The sequence below is a fragment of the Pteropus vampyrus genome, unplaced genomic scaffold, assembly GCF_000151845.1.
Source record: "Pteropus vampyrus isolate Shadow unplaced genomic scaffold, Pvam_2.0 Scaffold49, whole genome shotgun sequence".
Lineage (NCBI taxonomy): Eukaryota > Metazoa > Chordata > Mammalia > Chiroptera > Pteropodidae > Pteropus > Pteropus vampyrus.
The window spans coordinates 2,755,218-2,775,061 of NW_011888830.1; the positions used below are offsets into that span (position 1 = coordinate 2,755,218).

Sequence of the window (19,844 nt, forward strand, 5' to 3'; positions counted from 1 at the left end):
TGAAGTTATACCTAAGAACAAATACAGGTTTTATAGGTGACACAACTCACTGGTTACATTTTGACTTGGGGAAAAATGTGGGAATTTCTAAACTTTAATAATACTATAGCATCAGAGTGCTATTATCAAAGTATAAAACTGAGCCAATGGTGCTCATAATTAAGTCCAAAATAAAGTTTAAAAAAATTACGGAAAAACGTATCTGAAATTTCCACATCATTTTGCCAAATAAGCCTGTGACCATGGTCATTCATCCAAATGCCCATAAACTCATTAACTAGTGACTTGAGGTTCTTGTTCATGATGCTTGCAGTGATGTCCCTTGAGTAACATCTCTTGTGTGTCTCTGTGGTTCCCAAGGTCTCCTTAAACAATGAGAGCTCAACTACAAATGTGGCAATAATTCAGTAACCATTTATTGAGGGCCTATCACGTGCAAAGCAATCTGCAGTCCAGTGAAGGCTACAAAGCTGTTTGAGTGGGGGCTTCTGCCTTTCAGAAGTTCAGAATATCTCAATCCGGGTGATTGCTAATCAGGGCATTCTATAACTTTTGAGAGAAGTGTTGGGGTATTGGAGTTTCTCATGTCCTGCCAACTCCTGATCTGTTTTTATTCCAATTCATATATCAAACAATTTATGCCAATTTTGAATCAGGATCTTAAAAATAAACACTAGTCTTCACAAATCTGGTTTAAATGCATGAAGACCAAAGGGAAGTATAAATTTGTATTTTCTTAGAGTGTACAAATAAGGTCCTAACACTTGTGAACTATAAGGAGCCTAGAGGCCATCTAAGACACAATCTTACTCAAACACAGTTCTTAAAGTTTAAATCTTTAAGATGTGACCCTCCCTCCAACCCTCCTCTCGCATGCTGCACACAGCACTCAGTTTCTTGGTGTCAGTTTTCACCGGCTGGAAAAGCAAGATAATAACAACCATGCAGAGTTGCCAGCTTTAGTAACTCTAGTTCCTGGAATCAAAGACAGGAAGCTTTTTAGTTACTTGCACACCCTAACTTTTCTAGCTTCTGTTGAATAAATCATTTAACTGTCAGCTAATTACAGTGTTGGAAAGTTTACATCATTCATCTTTTTATGGCACTTCTTAATAGAAGACTCTGGAGATTAAAACTCTTGACAATTTCCATGATGTAAAAAAGGAAAGCTGACCTAGAGAAAGATGGGACAAAAGACGAACATTCGAGAATTTTTAAGCAGCGATGGGATCTTTTACACAGTAGCCTACATAAAATTGATCAAGTTCCTGAAAAACGACAGAAAAATGAATTTTGTCAGAAGGTTTTCCATTTTACTGAACGGATGATTATTTTGCTCTAACGACTGAGCACTCGCTTGTTTCAGGCACTGTTAATATGCCACTTTATGGATGAAGAAACTGAGGCGCAGAGAAAATTAAAGAGCCCGTCAGAAGTCTGACAGCTGGTACGTTGAGCCACAAATGAAACACGAGGCAACCTGGCCGCAGAAACCATGCTCTTGGCCACCGCTCTGCTGCCCTCACCCCTGGTCCCAGCCATCTCTTGACCCGTCCACCCGACGCCAGCTTAGGTCTGTCGTTTTCGCGCAGAGCCTCCAGGGTCTCCAGCCTGCCTCAGCCCCTCCCTCCCCCGTTCTGCGTGCAGGGATCAGGGCGTCGTTCCTTGCGGAGGATGCGGGAAACGGCGCCCGCACCCCTCAGCCCGGACGCGCGCCCCCGCGGGCGGCGGGAACGCGGGAGCGGCGCGCACGTGCCGCTGGGAACGGGCGCCCGGGCCGCGCCAAGATGGCGGCGGCCGGGGCCGCAGCGGCGGCGCTTGGCGGTGGCCCGTGAGGCGGGCGGGGCCGGCGGCGCGGAGGCGGGGTCCCGGACGAGCCGCCTGGGAGGCGGGGGGCCGTTTCCATAGCAGCGGCAGGAGGTGTCGCTCTGGGGAACTTCCTGGTTCCCGGGCTCGGCTTCGCCGGGATCCTCTTGAAAGGGAAACAATGGGGCGGAGGGCACTGCGGTAGCCGCCGCCGCGCCGGGACCTGCTCGGCCGCCGGGACGCCCCGCTCCGCCTGCTTCCACAGCGTCTGCCGACAGCACCGTCCGGAGGTAACTTCGTTTCCTCCTCTCCCACCGCCAGTGGCCCGCCCGCGGCGGCGTCTCCCGGGTTTCCTCCCGGGCAGGGACTGACTTGGCCCCGGGGAGCCGGACGCCGCCATTCCCGGACCCGCGGGAGGTGGACGGAGCCGCGGCTGCCGCCTCAGCCCCCGCGGGGGGCAGGCTCCGGGCTCGCGTGTGCGGCCGTCCGTGTCGCCCCCTCTGGAACCTTGATTGTGCGGTTCTGCGGGTGTGATTGGCAGCTTGGCGGGTGCCGGGTGGGGGGCGCCGGGGTGTTCGGGGAGGGTCTGAGGGGACGGCGCGGGGGACCTGATGGCGGGTGACCGGGGCTCGTGGAAGGGGCCGAGGTCGACCAGGTCCTGGGGGAGGGGAGACCCGCTGCCTCCCCCTCCCCCGGGAGCAAGTTTCGGTCCCCGGGAGACGTGTCTCCCTTGCAAGTTTCACTTGCGTCCTCCAGAGCCCAAGTGGGCAGGACTGAGGCAAACTTCGTGCTTTTAAATTACTGCTTTGGTGCGGCGGAACTTTGTTTCGACCAGGCGAGGGGAGGATGGGGCGAATGAGGGATTCGGAGCGCCTGGGAATCTGTGCGTCTTTGCGAAGTTTGCAGAATAGTTTGGAGCTAACAGCCGTGTGATGGTGCGGCGTATCTAACGTGTGAGAATGGTTTCTGGCAGGTATTTTAATGCCAGAAAATGTGAGGAGTCTACGAATCCACGGGTGGACATTTCTGTAAATTGAAGATTAAACTCTCCTCCTCCCCACCCCCATTTTAATCCACAAATGCTTTGTAGTCAGTAGACTTTAACGTGACTTAAATGAGTCCCTTATGGGACTGAGAAAGGTTTTTGAATTGGAGCAATACCCGGTCATTGGAAGTAATGTGACACAAGTGGGAAAAAAAGGTGGGGACGCAATCTTAAATATTTTGCTTGCTGGAAGAATGCGATTTCAATCCTATGTTAATTCATTGATAAAGAGAATTAAGTCTTGGGATAGATATTTAATGTTCTGTAGCTCAGAAAAGTTAGACAGAACTTTAGCGATCACACTGGCCGACTCCCTCATATATTGAATCTCTGGGAAGTTCTGTTAGAAGGAAGTCAGGGTACTTTTTTCTTTCGTGAAGTCATCTTAGTAAGAACTAACCTAGCCAGCATCAAATGAACCGTGGTTTATTTGCTTTTGTGTCTCACTCTATCAGAACCTAAAATTAAGAAAAAGATATTTCCTAGTTTGCTGTTCTTTTATGATAAAGTTTGTAAACATAGTCTAGTTTATTACTTAAAATGAATGTTGAGCCTACGTTGTGTCAAAGTGAAAATGAAAAAAATTATACTAATAAAAGTAGAAATTAATTTTTAAAGAAAACCATAGTCATAATTGCAAGTATGGGTATACAGAATTAACAGAGAAGATAATATTTTGCTGATTGTATATTTGAAAAATTAATGAGTTGTCACCAAGTCATTCGAAGAAGCATCATCATCATTTGCCAAACATGAAGAATTTGGGCCCTGAGTCTTGATATTGGTGCCTACTTACTGTTTTTAGCTAGACTGTCAGTCTTTCTTGTACTTGTTTTTGGTAAAAATAGCCCATTCCAGTTTTAAAAGTGTTTTGACATGAAATAGCTCCTCGTGAGGACAACTGCCATTGGTTAAACAAGCCACTAAGTAGAAGTGATGGCTTTGACACCATCTGTTAATGGACTGGTCATCCTTAGCTTTATTGGGAACCAAGGCAACTGGCTGACATACTGATGGAATCTGAGCCTCCAGTGCCAGGGAGAGGTTGTGCTGGTCAGTCTTTGCCACTTTGTGCTCATCTATCTCAAGTTACTGTTACATTTTGTAGCCAGTGAAAAATAGGCAGAAAAGCTAGTAAGTTCAAGCTAGTGGCAAATTGAAAACAAACAAAATTCCGTCGGTTACAAAGTGCTGGAAATTCAGAGGCGATTTGAAGTTGGCAAAAGACTTAGCAACAATACTAAAACTTTGGGAATAGCTACTTCAAGTAATGAGATAAGCGATTATATTTTGTGCTTCATGTTTGCAATTTCACTTTAACCATTCTTGTTTTCTTTTAGGGTAGTGGTATTGTTGTCAGCAATACTGAGACCATTTATTACCAGAAAGTTATAGTTTGTCTTTTTAATGTGATTTTGGGAAGGTATATTGCATTCTTAGATGTTTTACTTGTATTTGAAGACTCATTTTTTTTCCCTTTAAAAAGTGCATCAATTTTTGCAGTGGAAGTCAATAATACAAAGATAATATTAATTTGAAAGCATTCTGACTTCTAGCATACTTCACGATAGTACATGGAATTATTAGAGCCACAGACACTTGGATTCCCAACTAGTCTGTGACATTTTTACGCTCAATCACTTCATGCAAATAGCTTACATTGTTAAAGCTTCTTTCTTTGTAGAATTGGGAATCATGAATTTAAGTTTTGTTTATTCAACAAATATATCTTGAGTGCTTTCTTTGTACCACAGGACCTTGTGTTAGGTACCTGTTTTCAACAATGGGGGGCATAAGTCCTTTGAAATAAAGTACAGGGAGCTCTGAAACCTTTAACTAGAGAACCTAACTTAGTTTGGAGATGGCAGGGTAAGTTTCCCTAAGCAAGCGATTTGTAAGACCTGAAGGATGAAGAGGGGGTAGTAGAGGAAAAGAGGAGGTGGGTGGGACACTTTGAGGATGAGAAAAGAGCATGTATACATGCCCTGAAGGCTAGATGAGAATGCGTGTGTGTATATTAGTGCCTTAAATGACACAAAAGTGACCACAGTTAGTTGCACCGTACTCTAATCACCGGAATGAATTGACTCAGTCTTGTTCTATGGAAAGGAAGTCTGTCTAGTTGACTCTAACTAAGCTAGACTTGGACATGACTCTCTGCACACTTGATGTCTGCTGCCGTAACTCTGGCACTATTACTTGTTAGTTTCCATATCTATCTGGGATTAAATCTGGGATTAAATGTTAAATAAAGAATTCTTTGATTTCTTTACAGAGATGCTGTATGATATCAGAATAGTATTTTCACTTAATTTTAATTGCATTTTCCCTTGGAAGAGCTTAGAGACTACCTTATTTAAACTATCTACTCACAAAATGGTAGTACCAGTCTACCCTATAATAAAGAAAATATTTAGTAAGTAAGTGGCAGGTAGCTTCATTTGCTTCTAGCAAGAGTGACTAGAGTTTCATGTCTTGTTTGCTTAAGTGCTTTTGGCTCTAAAGAGATTATTGAATTATTCTCTATTAGAAGTACTAGTGCAGAAAAAGTTATAATTATATGCTGCAATTTTCTTTCACTGAATTCTCAAGTAAATTAAAAAATATTAGAGTAATGTTTTTCATGAAATAAGTAAAAGTTATTATTTTAAACTTCTTAATGTATTAATTTCAGTTAGTAATGTTATATAGATCAGTAATGACAAATTAATATTTTATTATGGAATTAATGCAGTATTTATAAGCCAGTTGGCTCTGGGCTTTTTGTTCCTGTTTCTTTTTGTTTGGTTTTTGGACATTTTAATGCTCATTAGCATATCTGTGGTAAGATAAGATAAGATGAAATAAGATTTTGAAAAGTCAGTCACAGTGGAAAAAATTTAATAGGTGAGGAAATTGAAATTTATAAAGGTTAGGTGGGTGTGTGGGGGGCTAGATATTTCTGTGTATTTTGCCAATGACTATTACAAAAATTAATTTGCATACAATAACTATTGACATTAATGTTTAAAAAATTTTTTAAATCTATTTCTCATTTGTTCTATGCTCTTTTTTTTCTTTTAGCTTTGTTTTTGATTGATTAAAAAATTTATTCCATTTCCTCCTTTTTTATTAGTTTGAGATTATATATTCTTTTACTGTTCCTTTAGTGGTTGCCTAAGAAATTCTAACATGTATTCTCAACTTATCTAAGTGTAATATTAATTGGACTTTCTCTTAAGGCAAAATCTTTAAAACATTAAAGTCATTTGCCTTCCTTTACCTATATCATTGTTATCATGTTTTTAAATGTGTGTGTGTATTTTTTTAATCCTAAAAGTATTTTTCCATTGTTTTATGCTGTTATTCAATTAGACTTACTACATTTTTTTTCTCTCATTCCTTCTTGCATTACTGACCTTCTGTTTGAGATAATTTTCTTCTGCTTGAAGATTATCCTTTGGTATTTTCTTTAAAGTGGATCTAGTATTGACAAATTTTAAAACTTTTTCTTGGTGTGAGAATGTTTTCATTTCACCTACTTTCTTGAAAAATACATTTTGCTAGGTATAGAATTCTGGATTGGAGGTACATACATACATACGTACATACATACATATATATACATAGTTATATATGAGTTTTTGGAGAAGAGGTTATTCTATAATATTTGGCTTTGTTTCTTTTGAGAAGTCTGCTGCAGTTTATTGCTTGTTTTTGGTAATTTGTTTGTCAGGCTATTTTAAAGATTTTCTTTTTTTCTTTTGATTTCAGATGATTTTCTCTTTCTCCTTTTCTTGTTTGAGGTATATCCCTTTTGATGCTCTGACTTGATGTATTTCATCAGTTTTGTACAGTTCTCAGCCATTATCTTTTCAAATATTGCTTTTTCTCCATTCTCTTGCTTAATCTTTCTGGGATGTCAATTAGACACAATATTGGATCTCTATGTATCTCACCTATCTTCTGTATTTTCTATTCTTTTGTTTCTTTTTTGTTCCGGATATTTTCTTTTGGCCTATATTCCACTTTACTAAATCCATCCTCATCTCTGTCTAATCTGCTCTTAAATGTATTCTCTGGGTTCTTAATTCTGGTTATTGTATTATTCATTCTAAAGTTTCAATTCAATTCTATTTAAGATCTGCTATGTCATTTTACAGTTTCTAATTCTCTATCAAAATTTTCAAGCTTTGCACATATCTCTTTGGACAGAGTAAGCATGATAAGGCTATCCCAGAGTCCTACAGGTTTTTTCTGTGGTCTGTTATTTCTCTAGGAGTCTTATCTCCATGTGTGCCTGCTTATCTTTGATTGTGTACTGTTCATTGTATTTGAAAAAGTATCTCTAGAGGTAGTTATAGATTTAGGTAAGAATTTTTCTATCACTTTTGCCAGGCACTTAGGATCACCCTTCATCCAAATCGAGATTTTTTTGGAGAGTCTATGCAAGGGCTGATTTAGTTTACTTCTAGGTTATCCCTTCTTCTGGGATTCCAAAGACCTCAGAAAGCTCCCTTGGTGGATCTTGTACTCTGATATTTTGTCTTCCTGGCTTGCAAGGCTGGCTAAGAGCAGTTTAGCCTCTCAGGCACCTCTTTTGATTATGCAGACATTTCCAGGAGTAAAGAAACCCCAGGGCACCATGCTCCCCATTCTGAATTCCTATTACTTTCTGGACTGTGGCTGGTAATTTCTTGTTATCTTGTTAGCTCTTTGTTACAGCCCCACTCCCTTTAAAATTAAGGTATATATACATGTAAGTAATAACATGCATTATTCTTAAATGTATACCTTGAAGAATTTTTATAAATATAATTAAGTACATAATCGTACCCAGTACAATATATATGACATTTTTGTCACCCTAGAAGGCTCTGTCACACTCCTTCCTAATCAGTACCGCCTCCTCCCCTGCCTCAGGTAACTCAGTTTTCTAACACCACAGATTAGTTTTATATTTTCTAGTTTTTTAACAAAATGATATCATCCAGTCTGTACTCTCATGTCTGGCTGCATTCAACATTGTATTGTATCAGTGAGATTTAACTATGTTGTTACATGTAGCAGTAGTGTTTCTTTTTCACTGCCTCATATTTGTTCCAGTGACACCTAAGAAATTGCCCCAAACCTCAGTGACTTCAATGGCACAACATTTATTTTCCTTACAAATCTGTAGTTTGGCAATGCTTGTCTCTTGCTTCATTTGGTTTCAAGCAGGGCTGCTTGAAGGCTGGGCCTAGTATTGTTTGAAGCTTTGCTTACATGTCTGGTGGTTGATGACAGAATACCTACATGTGGCCTGAGCATGCTCATTATATGGTGGCTGGATTGCAAGGACAAGCGTCCCACTTACATGTGGTGAGGAGGGGTGGGGTGGAGAGCACGTGAGCCAGACAGACACTGTATTACTTCTTATGACTTGGCCCTGAAGCTTCTGTAATATTACTTCTACTGAAGTCTGTTTTGTGAGGAGGCAGTTATGAGTCTGCCTGGGTTTAAAGAGATGAGAAATGGATTCTGTCTCCTGTTAGACGTGAGATTCTGGAAGACCATGTAGGACCAGAAATAATGCCATGACCATTGGAAAATACAAGCTACCACCGTAGTAGGCTAGTACTATATGAATATATTATGATTTATTTATCTGTTCTGCTCTTAATAGACATTTGGATTGTTTCCAGTTTTTGGCTTGTATAATAAAGCTGCTGTGAACATTCTTATATGTGTATTTTGTTGGACATATGCACTCTCCACTTCTGGATACATCCATAGGAATAAAATTATTGAAGAATATATATGTGAGCTTTAGTAGTTACTGTCAGTTTTCCAAAGTGGTTGTACCAATTTATAACCTTTGATATTTTTAATAATTTAATAATTTTAATACATACTTAATATATATTTTTTATCTAGCTTTTTATTGTCTTCAAGAAGGTTGATCAGTAATACCTGGTCTAGATTTGGTAGAAATGCAGGTCTCCTGTCTTGTCTTTTATGTAACTTCTCATGTGTTTGTGTTTTATTTTCCCAGCTAGATGCTTAGTTATTAGAACAGGGACTAGGTAGAAGAGTCTGACTGTGAAGTAATAGACTAATTTTTAAAGCAGCATTTTAGAGTATGTATTCAGATTAGTGCTAAGGGTAGTTACCATTAACAGAGTATCTCTTAATTGCTGAAGAGAAATTTTTGTTTTTATTTTTATTTATTTTTATTTTTATTTATTTATTTATTATTTTTTTTAGGCAAGGCAACCCTTGGTTGACCTCACAGATTGCAAGGACCTTGTCAGCTTACAATCCCTTACCTTATTTTTTATTTTTCACGCCTACAGCACCTGGGCTTCCAAGTGGTCTCCCATCCAAGTACTTACCAGGCCCAACCCTGCTTAGCTTCTGAGATCAGATGGGATCAGGCTTGTTCAGGGTGGCATGGCCATAGACTAGAAATTTTTGTTTTCAGAAATTGCTTTTGGGGGATATTGATATCATTATAGCACATTGATATCAGTTTATATAAAATTTTGTTTCCATTCAACATGTTGTTATCAGTTTTGATTCTAAGCTCATTCATCAGACTTGCTTAGGTAAATATTTTTCTATTACAAAAAGTTTTTCTCCATAGTTGATGATTTGCTGTCACTGAGGATTATTGCCAAAAGAATGTCATCTAGGTTCTCCACTCAAACTTAGGGTTACCTTTGATTACTTGACTGTTAATCATCACTTTGACTTTTTTTCCAAGTGTCATTTGAATCTGGTCCACTTTTTTAAAAAAAGATAACCAAAATTTTAGACTAGTTTTAGTTCATACCTGGTTTACTGCAGTAATTTAATTGATAGGTCCTTCTTGTGCTAAAGATGTTAGAATTTTTCTTAGTTACCCATTGAATTAAAATTAGTTTTTAGGTCATAAATCTTACAATGCTAGAGAGAGAACTTTATTTTATATAATAAGATCAAAAAGTGGATCATTACTAATACATATGTCAAATATATAAGATATGTAATTTACCAAAGCATTTATTTCCCAAGACAATCTTGAATGGTAGGTAGTTTGGAAATTTTAACTCTTGTTTTACAGATGAAGAAGCTGAGGCTCAGAGAAGCAAAGTGACTTGATCTCGATTCCTAGAGCTGGTTGATGGCAGAGCTGCATCTTTTGTATCTAGGACTTCCTATATGTTGAGTGATTTTCTTACAAAGTACGCAGTCTGCTATCAGCTTCCTGAATTATAATTTTATTGACATCCTATATGAATTTTCCTCTCTTCAACTGTTTATGGGCCAAATTTTTTGGCCCATAAATTTCCTCTTTTTTATTTAATACATGTTCTTTGCGTGAGGTGAAACTCTTCTTGACTCCTGTCTCACTTCAGTTTCCCTCAGTATTTTTGTACCGAATATTTCTGTTAGCGCAAGTTGGCTGGGGCCAGGTTTGTCTTGATTATTGTATCTCAAGCCCCTTGAGAAATTTTTGTATTATTGTGTGGCCGAATTAGTATTTAGCGAATGAATGGACAGATACGTTCTTGTGTTTAGAATCTAACTAGATATAAATTCCATGAAGATGGGCCTGGAATCAGGTCTGCTTTTCTTTATATTCCTCCTGGTGTCTGCCGTAGTGCTTATTACTATAGCCGGCACCCTGGGATTTTTAACACCTTTTAAATGATGCCAGGTTCTTTAAAATCAGAGATATTGCTGTCTTCATTTTAGCTTTTACCAGTAGAGTTCTGGTATTATGTACAGTTCTGACAGGATGTATGATGAGCATTAGGCAAATATAACATGGAAACCAATTATAAGCCACTTTTGAAAGGCTGTGCCTCTCTGTAACTGAGATGAATAAGAAGCCTTGGAGAGGACATTTGTTTTCCTAAATTCTTAGAAGTTGACGTGTTGACCCGTGTAAAGCTACTAGAATTTGATAAGTCCTTCTGGAAACCTAACTTAAATTCTACCTGTAGAAGAGGAAGTTAGACCTCATTCTTATCTAATGCTTCATTAACATAACATGTGTAAACAAACTGAGGAAACCAAAGGATTTCTCATTTTGCCTATTTCTTCTCTGATCTTATTAGCAGGAAGTACTTTGTTGATTTGTGAAAAGGATAAACAAACCTCCTTTCACTCTAGCAATGATAGATTTGCTTTACTTCTCTAGAGCCGGGAAAATACTTAAAGCTGTAGGAGTTTAGCGTTGTGTATCAGGGGTATAAATTGCAGGGGGTATCAAGAGCATTTTTTTTATAGAAAGCCCAAGAATTGTGAAAGTACAGTAGTGAGACCTTTCATGTCAATGAATAATGACTTTGATATTAACTAAAGTTATTTCTTTATCTGGAAAGAGAATACATTACCTAGGAATCTTCCCTGACATGTGTATTTGAACTAGTGAACTGTGAACTTGAATTAAGAAAGGAAGGTACTAGAATCACTATGATGTGAGTTCCCTAGGGAAAGAGTTTTTGTTTTATTCATGGCTGTGTCTGCAGAGCCTAGAACACTGAATGGCTCATAATAGCCTCTTAGTACATATTGAATGAATAATAAATTAGTATATAATCATTTAAGTATTGGTTTGTAAGCCTTTGAGGAAATAAACTTAAATTGTTTGAGGCATCATTTCTGATTACTTTTTGCTGATTATAAGATGGTCTCATAAAGCATATTGTAGGGCATTAATTTGTCAAATTTCTTTGAGACATTTTAAAATAATGCATGATCGTTTGTTACATGTAAATTAACTACAATTCATTTAGTCAGTCCCTTATTATTGGACATTTAAGTTGTTTATAATTTTTTGCTGTTACAAATAATGCTTCAATGAAGAAAATTTTCTTAAGCGTTTTCTTGGGATAGCACTTCAACAAATAGCAATTTAGTAAAACAAGATTTAGGAATTTCTACCAGAAAATGAATTTGGATTACAAAACTGTGAAGGTGAGATCAGAAACTTCAGCGATCAGTTAACTGAGATCAGACAGCACAAATGATACAACTCTTTGGGTAGGCCAGCTCTTCCTACCTGCGGATAATGTGTAATCATCAGTCTTTTCACAGTAAAGTTCTCTTGCGATTTGTAGTGGAACTGGCTATCACTTGTATTTGTCTTTTACTTTTAAAGAATAAATGGGTCACTACAACTGTTTCTTCTTCTTAATAATGGCTTAAAGATTATAAATGCATTTCATTCCTTTATACATGTAGTTACATATATTGTGTTACTTTTATTTATAATCAATTCATTTCTGAATTTTGTTGGAAAAGTTTTTCTTTTTCATATTATAAAATATTGCACTTACATACGACTATGTGTAGTACATGTTACATAAGGTCTAATATAATGATGTCCATACTATCCCTTCCCCTCAGCTTAAGTGACAGACCATTACTGATACCTCTTGGATCACATCTCCTTCCTACTGTTCTACCATCTTACTTCTGTCCTGAGGAAATTGGCAGCCTCAACTCTGGGGTCTAGTATTCTCTTGCTTTTCTGTATAGTTGTATTACATATATGTCTTAATTTTATGTATTTTGGAACTTTCTATAAATGGTATCATTATACGTGTGTGTGTGTGTGTGTGTGTGTGTGTGTGTGTGTGTATATGTACATATATATTCACAAACTTAGTAAAGTATTTTAGTAAAATTAAAACTTACAAATTTAATTTGTGTTTAAAGTTAATATTTTTACCCGCTGTTAGTCATCTTTTGCTGTAATAATGCTGTGTAACAAACCACTGCTAAATTTTAGTGGTGTACCATGATGAACATTTAATTCCAGCTCACAAGTTTGGCAGTCTGCTGGGTAGGCTGGGGTTGGCTGGGTTTGGCTATAAACTGTGTGTTGGATTTAGTTATGTGCCGGTATCTACTCATTCTGAGACCAGCAACTAGCTACCTAGGGTTCAGTAGAGGAGAGGAAGTGAACACAAACTTAGTGCTCTTTCTTAAAGCCACCAATTAGAACTGGTACAGTGTCAGTTTACCCACATTCCAAAATGTCATATGACCAGGCCCCAAAGTCCTTAAGGTGAGGAGTATACTTCACCCCCAAGAAAGCCATGGCAATGTCAGTGAGTGAAGGGAGACATATGAACAAAAGATAGTTTTGCCACATCTTCCTTCTGAATAACAGCATAAGAAACTTGGAATATTTCCATTCTTAGAATACATGCTGTTTTGTTTGGTGTTTTGTTTTTTTGTGTGTGTGTGTGACTCCTAATTTACAAATTATACCTCTAATATTTATTTGAATTTATTCATATTTACAGTTTTCTTTTCTCACCATTCTTTTCTGTATTTTAGACTATCTTTTTGTTGTAATTTTCCATCTTTGTAGACTATAGTTTTAGACACATCTTTAGTGAAAATCTGTTTACAGTGTATTCCTCCAGTTTGTTTCTGAAATTTTCTTTATTTTATTCTTTTTCTTAGAAAAATAGCTAAGTTAGGTACTTAATTATAGCTTAACAGTTATTTTAGAACTTTGAAGATACTATTCTAGTGTCTTCTGGCTTCCATTGCTGCAGTCGATAAATCAGCTGTCAAGTCTAATTGTTCCTTTGTAAGCATTCTGTCTTTTGTTTCTCGTTGCTTTTAAGAACTCTTCATCATTAATGTTTTGCAGTTTCACTATGATATCATTAGGTGTGAATTTCCTTTTTATTTATACTTCTTGGAATTTGCTGAACTAGAATCTGTACATTAATATCTTTCATCAATTCAGGAAAATTCTCAGCTTTTTTTTTTTTGTTTGCATATTGTTTCTCCCTCATGTATTTGTTATAAAATTAATTAAACATACATATTAGATATTTAAATCTATTTTTAATGTCTCTTAATTTTCCTTTATATTTTTTATCTGTCTTTGTTGCATTCTGGGTAATTTCAGATATATCATCTAGTTTGTTAATTCTCTTTTTAGTAGTATCTAGCTTGTTGAAATTGTCCATTGGAGTTCAATTTTAGTTATTCTGTTTTTTGTTTGACTCTTTCAAGTCTGTTGTCTTCTTTTTGTTCATATTTTCCATTTCATGTTATATTTTGAAACATTTACTGTCCTCTTTTTTAAAAAATTGTGGTTTATCTACTTATTTTTATTGAATCTTGCTTATTATATACATTGTTTTAAATTTTGAGCTCATTTTTATTGTAATTTAGTTTGTGGAAATTCTGAGACTTGAGTTAAGATTGCTTTCTACCAGAGGGAATTTGCAGTTGAGTACACTGTCAAGCCAGGACCACTTAGTTTCTAGGTTTGAGATTTTCACAACATGCAAGTAGTTTGCATTTGATCTTGAAGCCTGTGTGAAGGTTGGTTTGGTTACAGATTCCCAGGGAATACTCCCTTTCCCCTCTCAAAACACAAAGAAAACTGGACTCAGAGGAGAATTTTCCTTACAGTCTCCATTTGAGGTATTGTTTCCCCCACAGTTTATTCTTTTTATTGAAGATCTCATCTTTCAGGTGCCAGGCAAAGCACATAATTATGTGCTTATCTGTAGTCTGACTTCCCATTCATAGTGTGAAGCTTTGGCTTTGCCCCTTCCACGACTCTTAACATTGAAAGCTCTTCAACATTCTCTAGTAGCATTTTCTGTAATGATGGGAATATTATTTGTCTGTGCTAATACAGCAGCCGGTAGCCACATTTGAAATGTGGCTAATGCGACAGAGCCACTTAATTTTAAATTTTACCCGATATTAGTTAATTTAAATTTAAATAGCGATATGTGGCTCATGGCTACTGTATTGGACTGGGCAGCTTGGTTATGGGAGATTGTCAGATGTCTCTAGGGCAGTTGCTGGCATCATTGCCTACTTACCCACTTTGTGCTTCTGTTCATTTTGATTCGTCTCTTAAAGATTTCTCTTAGTTTCTTGTGAGCTTTGCTCTTCATTTAAAAGGAAAAATTTCGTATTTTATCAGGCATTTTTAGATGTTACATAGCAAGAGGGTTCACAAGCCATTTGGACACAAGAATCTCAGAAACAAAAATCCCTGACAGCTTTAGTTTTAGTCAGAGAAGTACTTATCTTGAATGACAAAAACTGGAAAGTTCATAGCAGAGTGCTGGCAATTCTTCAAATGGAAATTGACCAAGAAGTTAAGAATTATGAGAAAGAATTAATTAATTACTTTGTCTTTCTTATTCGACAAAGAATTTAAGGATGCTAAAAAATAAAAATATTAATAAAAATGTCTAGATTCTTTGTAATAAATTTCTGTTACTTTAGGATTCTTATATTCTTTTGGAATCGTAGGTTAATTTGATTATTTAAAAATATTTTGTATTTTTTATTATGTTAAAATATATGTGAGTTTTACTGTCTTAACCATTTTTAAGTGTACCATTCAGTGGCATTAATTGCATTCACATTGATGTTCACCATCATCTTCCATCTTCAGAACTTTTTTCATCTTCCCAAACTGAAGCTCTGTACCCATTAATCACTAACTCCCTATTCCCCCAGCCCCTGGTACCCACCATTCTATTATCTGTCCTTATGAATTTGACTTCTTCAGGTTCTGCATATAAGTGGAATCATAGGGTATTTGTTCTATTATGACTGGCTTATTTCACTTAGCATCGTGTCTTTAAGATTAAATTTGATTTTTTAAAATTATAATTTGTGGTGAGAGTAAGAAAATGGGGATCACATTAGCTGTTAGTGGAGATTGGGGTTCTTTGTGTATTTTTTTCCATAACAGTTATTGTACAATGAAATAAGTTAGTGTTCATTTGGTCGCCTGAAAAAATATTGTTAGAAACAGTAGAATTTATGCATCTGCGGTTATATGTTGGTAGTATATATTATGGTTTATAATTCTATTTAAGTTTTAAAATAATTGAAATTGGGTCTGCCGAGCTAGTTCTAGAATACATTATCTGGTGTTATAAAAACCAGAAATTCTTTTAGATACTTCTATAGACTTTAATTACCTAAAAGTGGCAGAAGTTATTTTTAGACCATGTTTACTGCCTGTAATAACGAAAAAGATACGGTAGCGCTGTATTTTTTTTAACTAGATCCGGAGTTCCCTGTCAGCTTGGGTTATCCTGAGGCCTGCTGTAACCTTACCATTCGTACATATCAATTTTTGTCACTTGAGAGAACCCATAGTAGAGTTAGAATAAGAATATGAGAATGAGAATAAGCAGCAATGGCTCAAGTTTGTGGAAAATAAGTTTAAAGGCTAGATTTTGCAGAAATACCCCTATATACCATTTATGTGCAATTGCGGAGTTAAGACAAATTACTTTTCCCTCTTGGATGACGTGAAAAACAGCAAGTCAGATTTTTCTTCTTTCTTCCTTGTTTGTCCAGTGCGAGGGAATAGCATTTAGGGGCACAGAAAAGGAATGTGAAAATTTTATCTTCCGTGCCACCGAACTGCCTAATTGCTTGAGTTGGTAGAGAATTGGTAGACAGCCAACTTTGAAAGTAGATGGGAAGATCTACATGTCAAAGCTGTGACTGGCATAAAGAATCTTGAAAAGTGACTTGAGTTGTAAGAAATTTAAAAATACGGTTTCTAAGAATTACTCCATGACATTTTACATTAATTCAACTCATGCATTGTTGCATATTTGCAAAGTACATTTACCTCCTTCCCGGTGTTTTTGAGGTTACTGTTTTTAATGCTGAGAAAACTCTTGATATCTTAGGAACTCTTACCCTTGAATAAATATTTATTTGGCAATTTACAGTTATGGCAAGAGGGGTGCTTAGTACAAGTACTTTGATCTTGCCTCTTAGGAATTTTAAATTTAAGATAAAAAACTTTAATTTAAACATGAACAAAGAGAAAAGTCCCTGGGCAAAGAGATGAGACTATACAAGTGTAAGTGAACGAACTCCTGGGTCGTCTGTGAACGTTTACTCCGCTCTGCATGTCTGTGACCTGGGATTGCCGCCCCATGCCATCGTTCGGCACACTGAGGAGCCAGCATGTGCAGCCTCATAGTTCCCTGGGAGGGCCTACGAATCTAATAGACTCAGGGACGCACCGTTCAGAAAGTGTATTTATAGAGAGAAACCTTCATCATGTATTAAAAACTAACATGCAGATCACATGTTGTTTTAAATATTTCCATATCTGGAAATGAAAATCAGTTCATGGTATCTACTGCATAGATAAAGAAGAAAGCATGTGGGATGGGGATCGGGTGATTATGTGGCAGCACTATGATTATATGCCACTGCTAATTACAGTATATGAGCCATGCTGCGCATACAGAGTTTTCAGTTTGCAAATGTATATTTCTCACGTATATTACATGACATGAGTAAAGTATATATAGATGGGGCAATCATTATTTCTTTGAAAAAATTCACCCGAACTTTAATGTTTCAGAGGCGGGGATCCTTAGTATTATGCTCTTTTCTTAACTAATTTAGAAAATAAAGTAACTATCACTTCTGGTGATTGCAAAAAGTAGCTTATCAGTTTATGAAGGAATATACACATAAGGTAACACAAATGTAAATTTTGTAGTGAATCTGATTTTAACTGTGGAATTTTATGTATTAGATGTGGAGAGGTATTTATACATCAATGGTTATAGTTAAATGTAGCATTAGTATTTATGCCTTATTTAAAAATATTAATCAAGAGAAAAAGATTTATAATGCAAATCTTAGTAAATGGTTAAGTTTGTATTTGTAGTAGTACAGGGTAATGCTTTATGCTATACTAAGGTGAAAAGAACCGAATACAATATTTTATATGTTGTATTTATAAACTATATTTTAAAAATACTTAACAAAAAATTCCTGGAAAGGAAACATGCCCTAAATGATTGCATAGATGTAGTGGCATTGTATTGTGAGAGATTTTTTCTTCTACTTTACTGTTGTTTCCAATTTTTTTAAAACAATGAAACCACATTACTTTTATAGTGTGGAGATTGCCCATTAGAGAAAGTCTATAGCAATAACTTTGGTGATCCTCATTTGATGGTGTATTATAAATCACTTATCTGCAATCAACATTAATTTAGCAGGTGTGATATGCTGTATTTACCATGAGTAGTGTGCTTTCTTTCTATGACTTATTTATTTGAGAATGGGGGGCGGGGAAAATAAGTTTTTAGTAACTGAAGACAAAGGATACCTTAATAAATGTCTGTGTGGTAATTACTTTATACATTTTGTTTACTTTTGAGGTAACTTCTTACAGAAAAAGGAAAATGGAATCATGAGATTCTTACGATTGGTCATTTTTTAGGAAACTTAATTTCAAATGCCTTTAGAAAACATGATTTTTTTTCTCTTTGTTTTCTGACTAGGACATGTATTCCTCTGAGAAACCTTGGACAGCAGATTTTGGTTTAATATCTGATTGGGACAGCATACAGAGACCTTTCCAGTCATGAGTAAGTGTCCTTCGTTTCATCTCAGTGTTCTCAGGAGCATTTGCAGTGCTGTGCTTAAAAAATGAAATTGTTACTGGACAAATTGGAATTGTGTCACTTTATCAGAGATTGGATAATCTGGTTCATTACAGTTCTGTGTACTTGTCTCTGTTTAAACAAGGAGATACTTTCTGAATTTTGATTTATTCTCAGAAGTTAGATGTGGTGAGACAATCTGTGTCATTAGCTTCCTGGCTCATTTATAGTTCTGTTATCTAAAATTTTCTATTGACTAGCCATTGGAAAATGACTCTTTAGAAATATGGAGAGGGAAAATTGCAGTTGACTATAATTGGCAGAGGTTTTATTGTATGAAATTTGATCATTGTATAAATGAGTTAACATGTTTTATCAAAAAAAAAAAAAAGAAAAAAAGATTCTGGATGGAACAAGGAACCAAGTTTAGCCTATAGACTTAGCAAATTTGATACAAATTTTATCTTCTCAGTTGTATGTGTAATATTTTCTGTCATTTCTATCCACTTCTGCTTATGAACAGAATTGGATTTTACTATTTTTGTTCGATTTACTTTCAGAGTGAGGGAAGAGTTAAGATTTTACTCTCATAATCCTATGTTAGCTTTGATGTACTTTAAAAAAAGTACAGCATTTTTGATTATGAAAACTTTGGGATGGAATGAGCATTTCCTTATTGGAATATAGTATCAGAGAGTTTAAAATTTTTCACATATTATTCATATCGATTATATTTACTTTAATATGAACAGGGTAAGCTTTCTTATCGACAATTTAAATAATTAGACATTTAATAAATGAAAAGGAAGTTGTTATTTTGAAATCTTTGAGTGCTTTCTACTAAAAATAATATTGCAAGAAGTGGTCTTTGATTTTTGAGACTTTTCAGTGGTGTACTTTAATAAAGGATGGTTGCTGGATGAGTTCAAATCTAGATTAAGAAGGAAGCAGCTTTTATTATTCCAGCTCCATTCATGTTATACTGTGAGAATATTTGTAGGAATGCTTATCTAATGTGAAGTGCCAACTCTAGTAAAGGTGGTAATAAGTTCCTGAAAACTAAGAGAAAATTGTCAAAACTTTTTAACTTAGAAATGCTTACGTTTTTGAAAGTGAACTAGATTTTGTTCTACTTTATAATCTTAGTGTTCTGTTAGCATCACTGCTACAAATGGCGAGTTCTTTGAGTACAGGTACCATGTGTCTTTCCTTTTTGAATCTCAGTGTTGAACAAAGTCTTGTATACAGCTGCCCCGAAGAACATAGAGCCGTGCGGGGACGAAAGCAGAGGATCAATGGCTTGTTAGGCAACCAATAAGAAGTAGCTGAACCTTTACAACTTTTTACTTGTAAATTGCATTGGCTTTATTTTATTTGCAAGATTTTTAATTTTTCTTTTTTTATATCCACTAGTTCTTTTCTCATTCCTGCTTGTTTTTATTTAAAAAAATTTCTGGCTCTTTTGTTATTCCTTTATCTCATTCTGGATCTTTTACGTGTTTATTTTAAAGTTTTTTTTCAGATCACTTGATTATTTTGTTATTTTGTCTACAGTGAATTTATTGTCAGTGTTTTCATCATGTTCTGTACTTTTGTAGGCACATTCT

General features: G+C 36.3%; 1 protein-coding gene and 1 non-coding gene across 3 annotated transcripts in view; one reads left to right on the plus strand and one right to left on the minus strand.

The window, feature by feature from the left end:
- Positions 1-1,905: 1,905 nt before the first annotated feature.
- Positions 1,906-19,844, plus strand: part of USP6NL (USP6 N-terminal like) — a 148,852-nt gene continuing 130,913 nt past the window's right edge. The window contains exons 1-2 of one of the 2 annotated variants that reach the window (XM_023530353.1): positions 1,906-2,096; positions 18,136-18,222. Coding sequence is in view for 1 of the 2 variants with exons in the window: in XM_011359640.2 (XP_011357942.1) it covers positions 18,219-18,222 (4 nt within the window). In the remaining variant the exon portion in view is untranslated. The remainder of the gene's footprint in view (positions 2,097-18,135; positions 18,223-19,844) is intronic. The other variant, XM_011359640.2, reaches the window with a different exon arrangement.
- LOC111739305 lies at positions 9,157-9,274 on the minus strand. The gene has a single exon (XR_002780209.1). It is a non-coding gene; the product is annotated as a 5S ribosomal RNA (ribosomal RNA).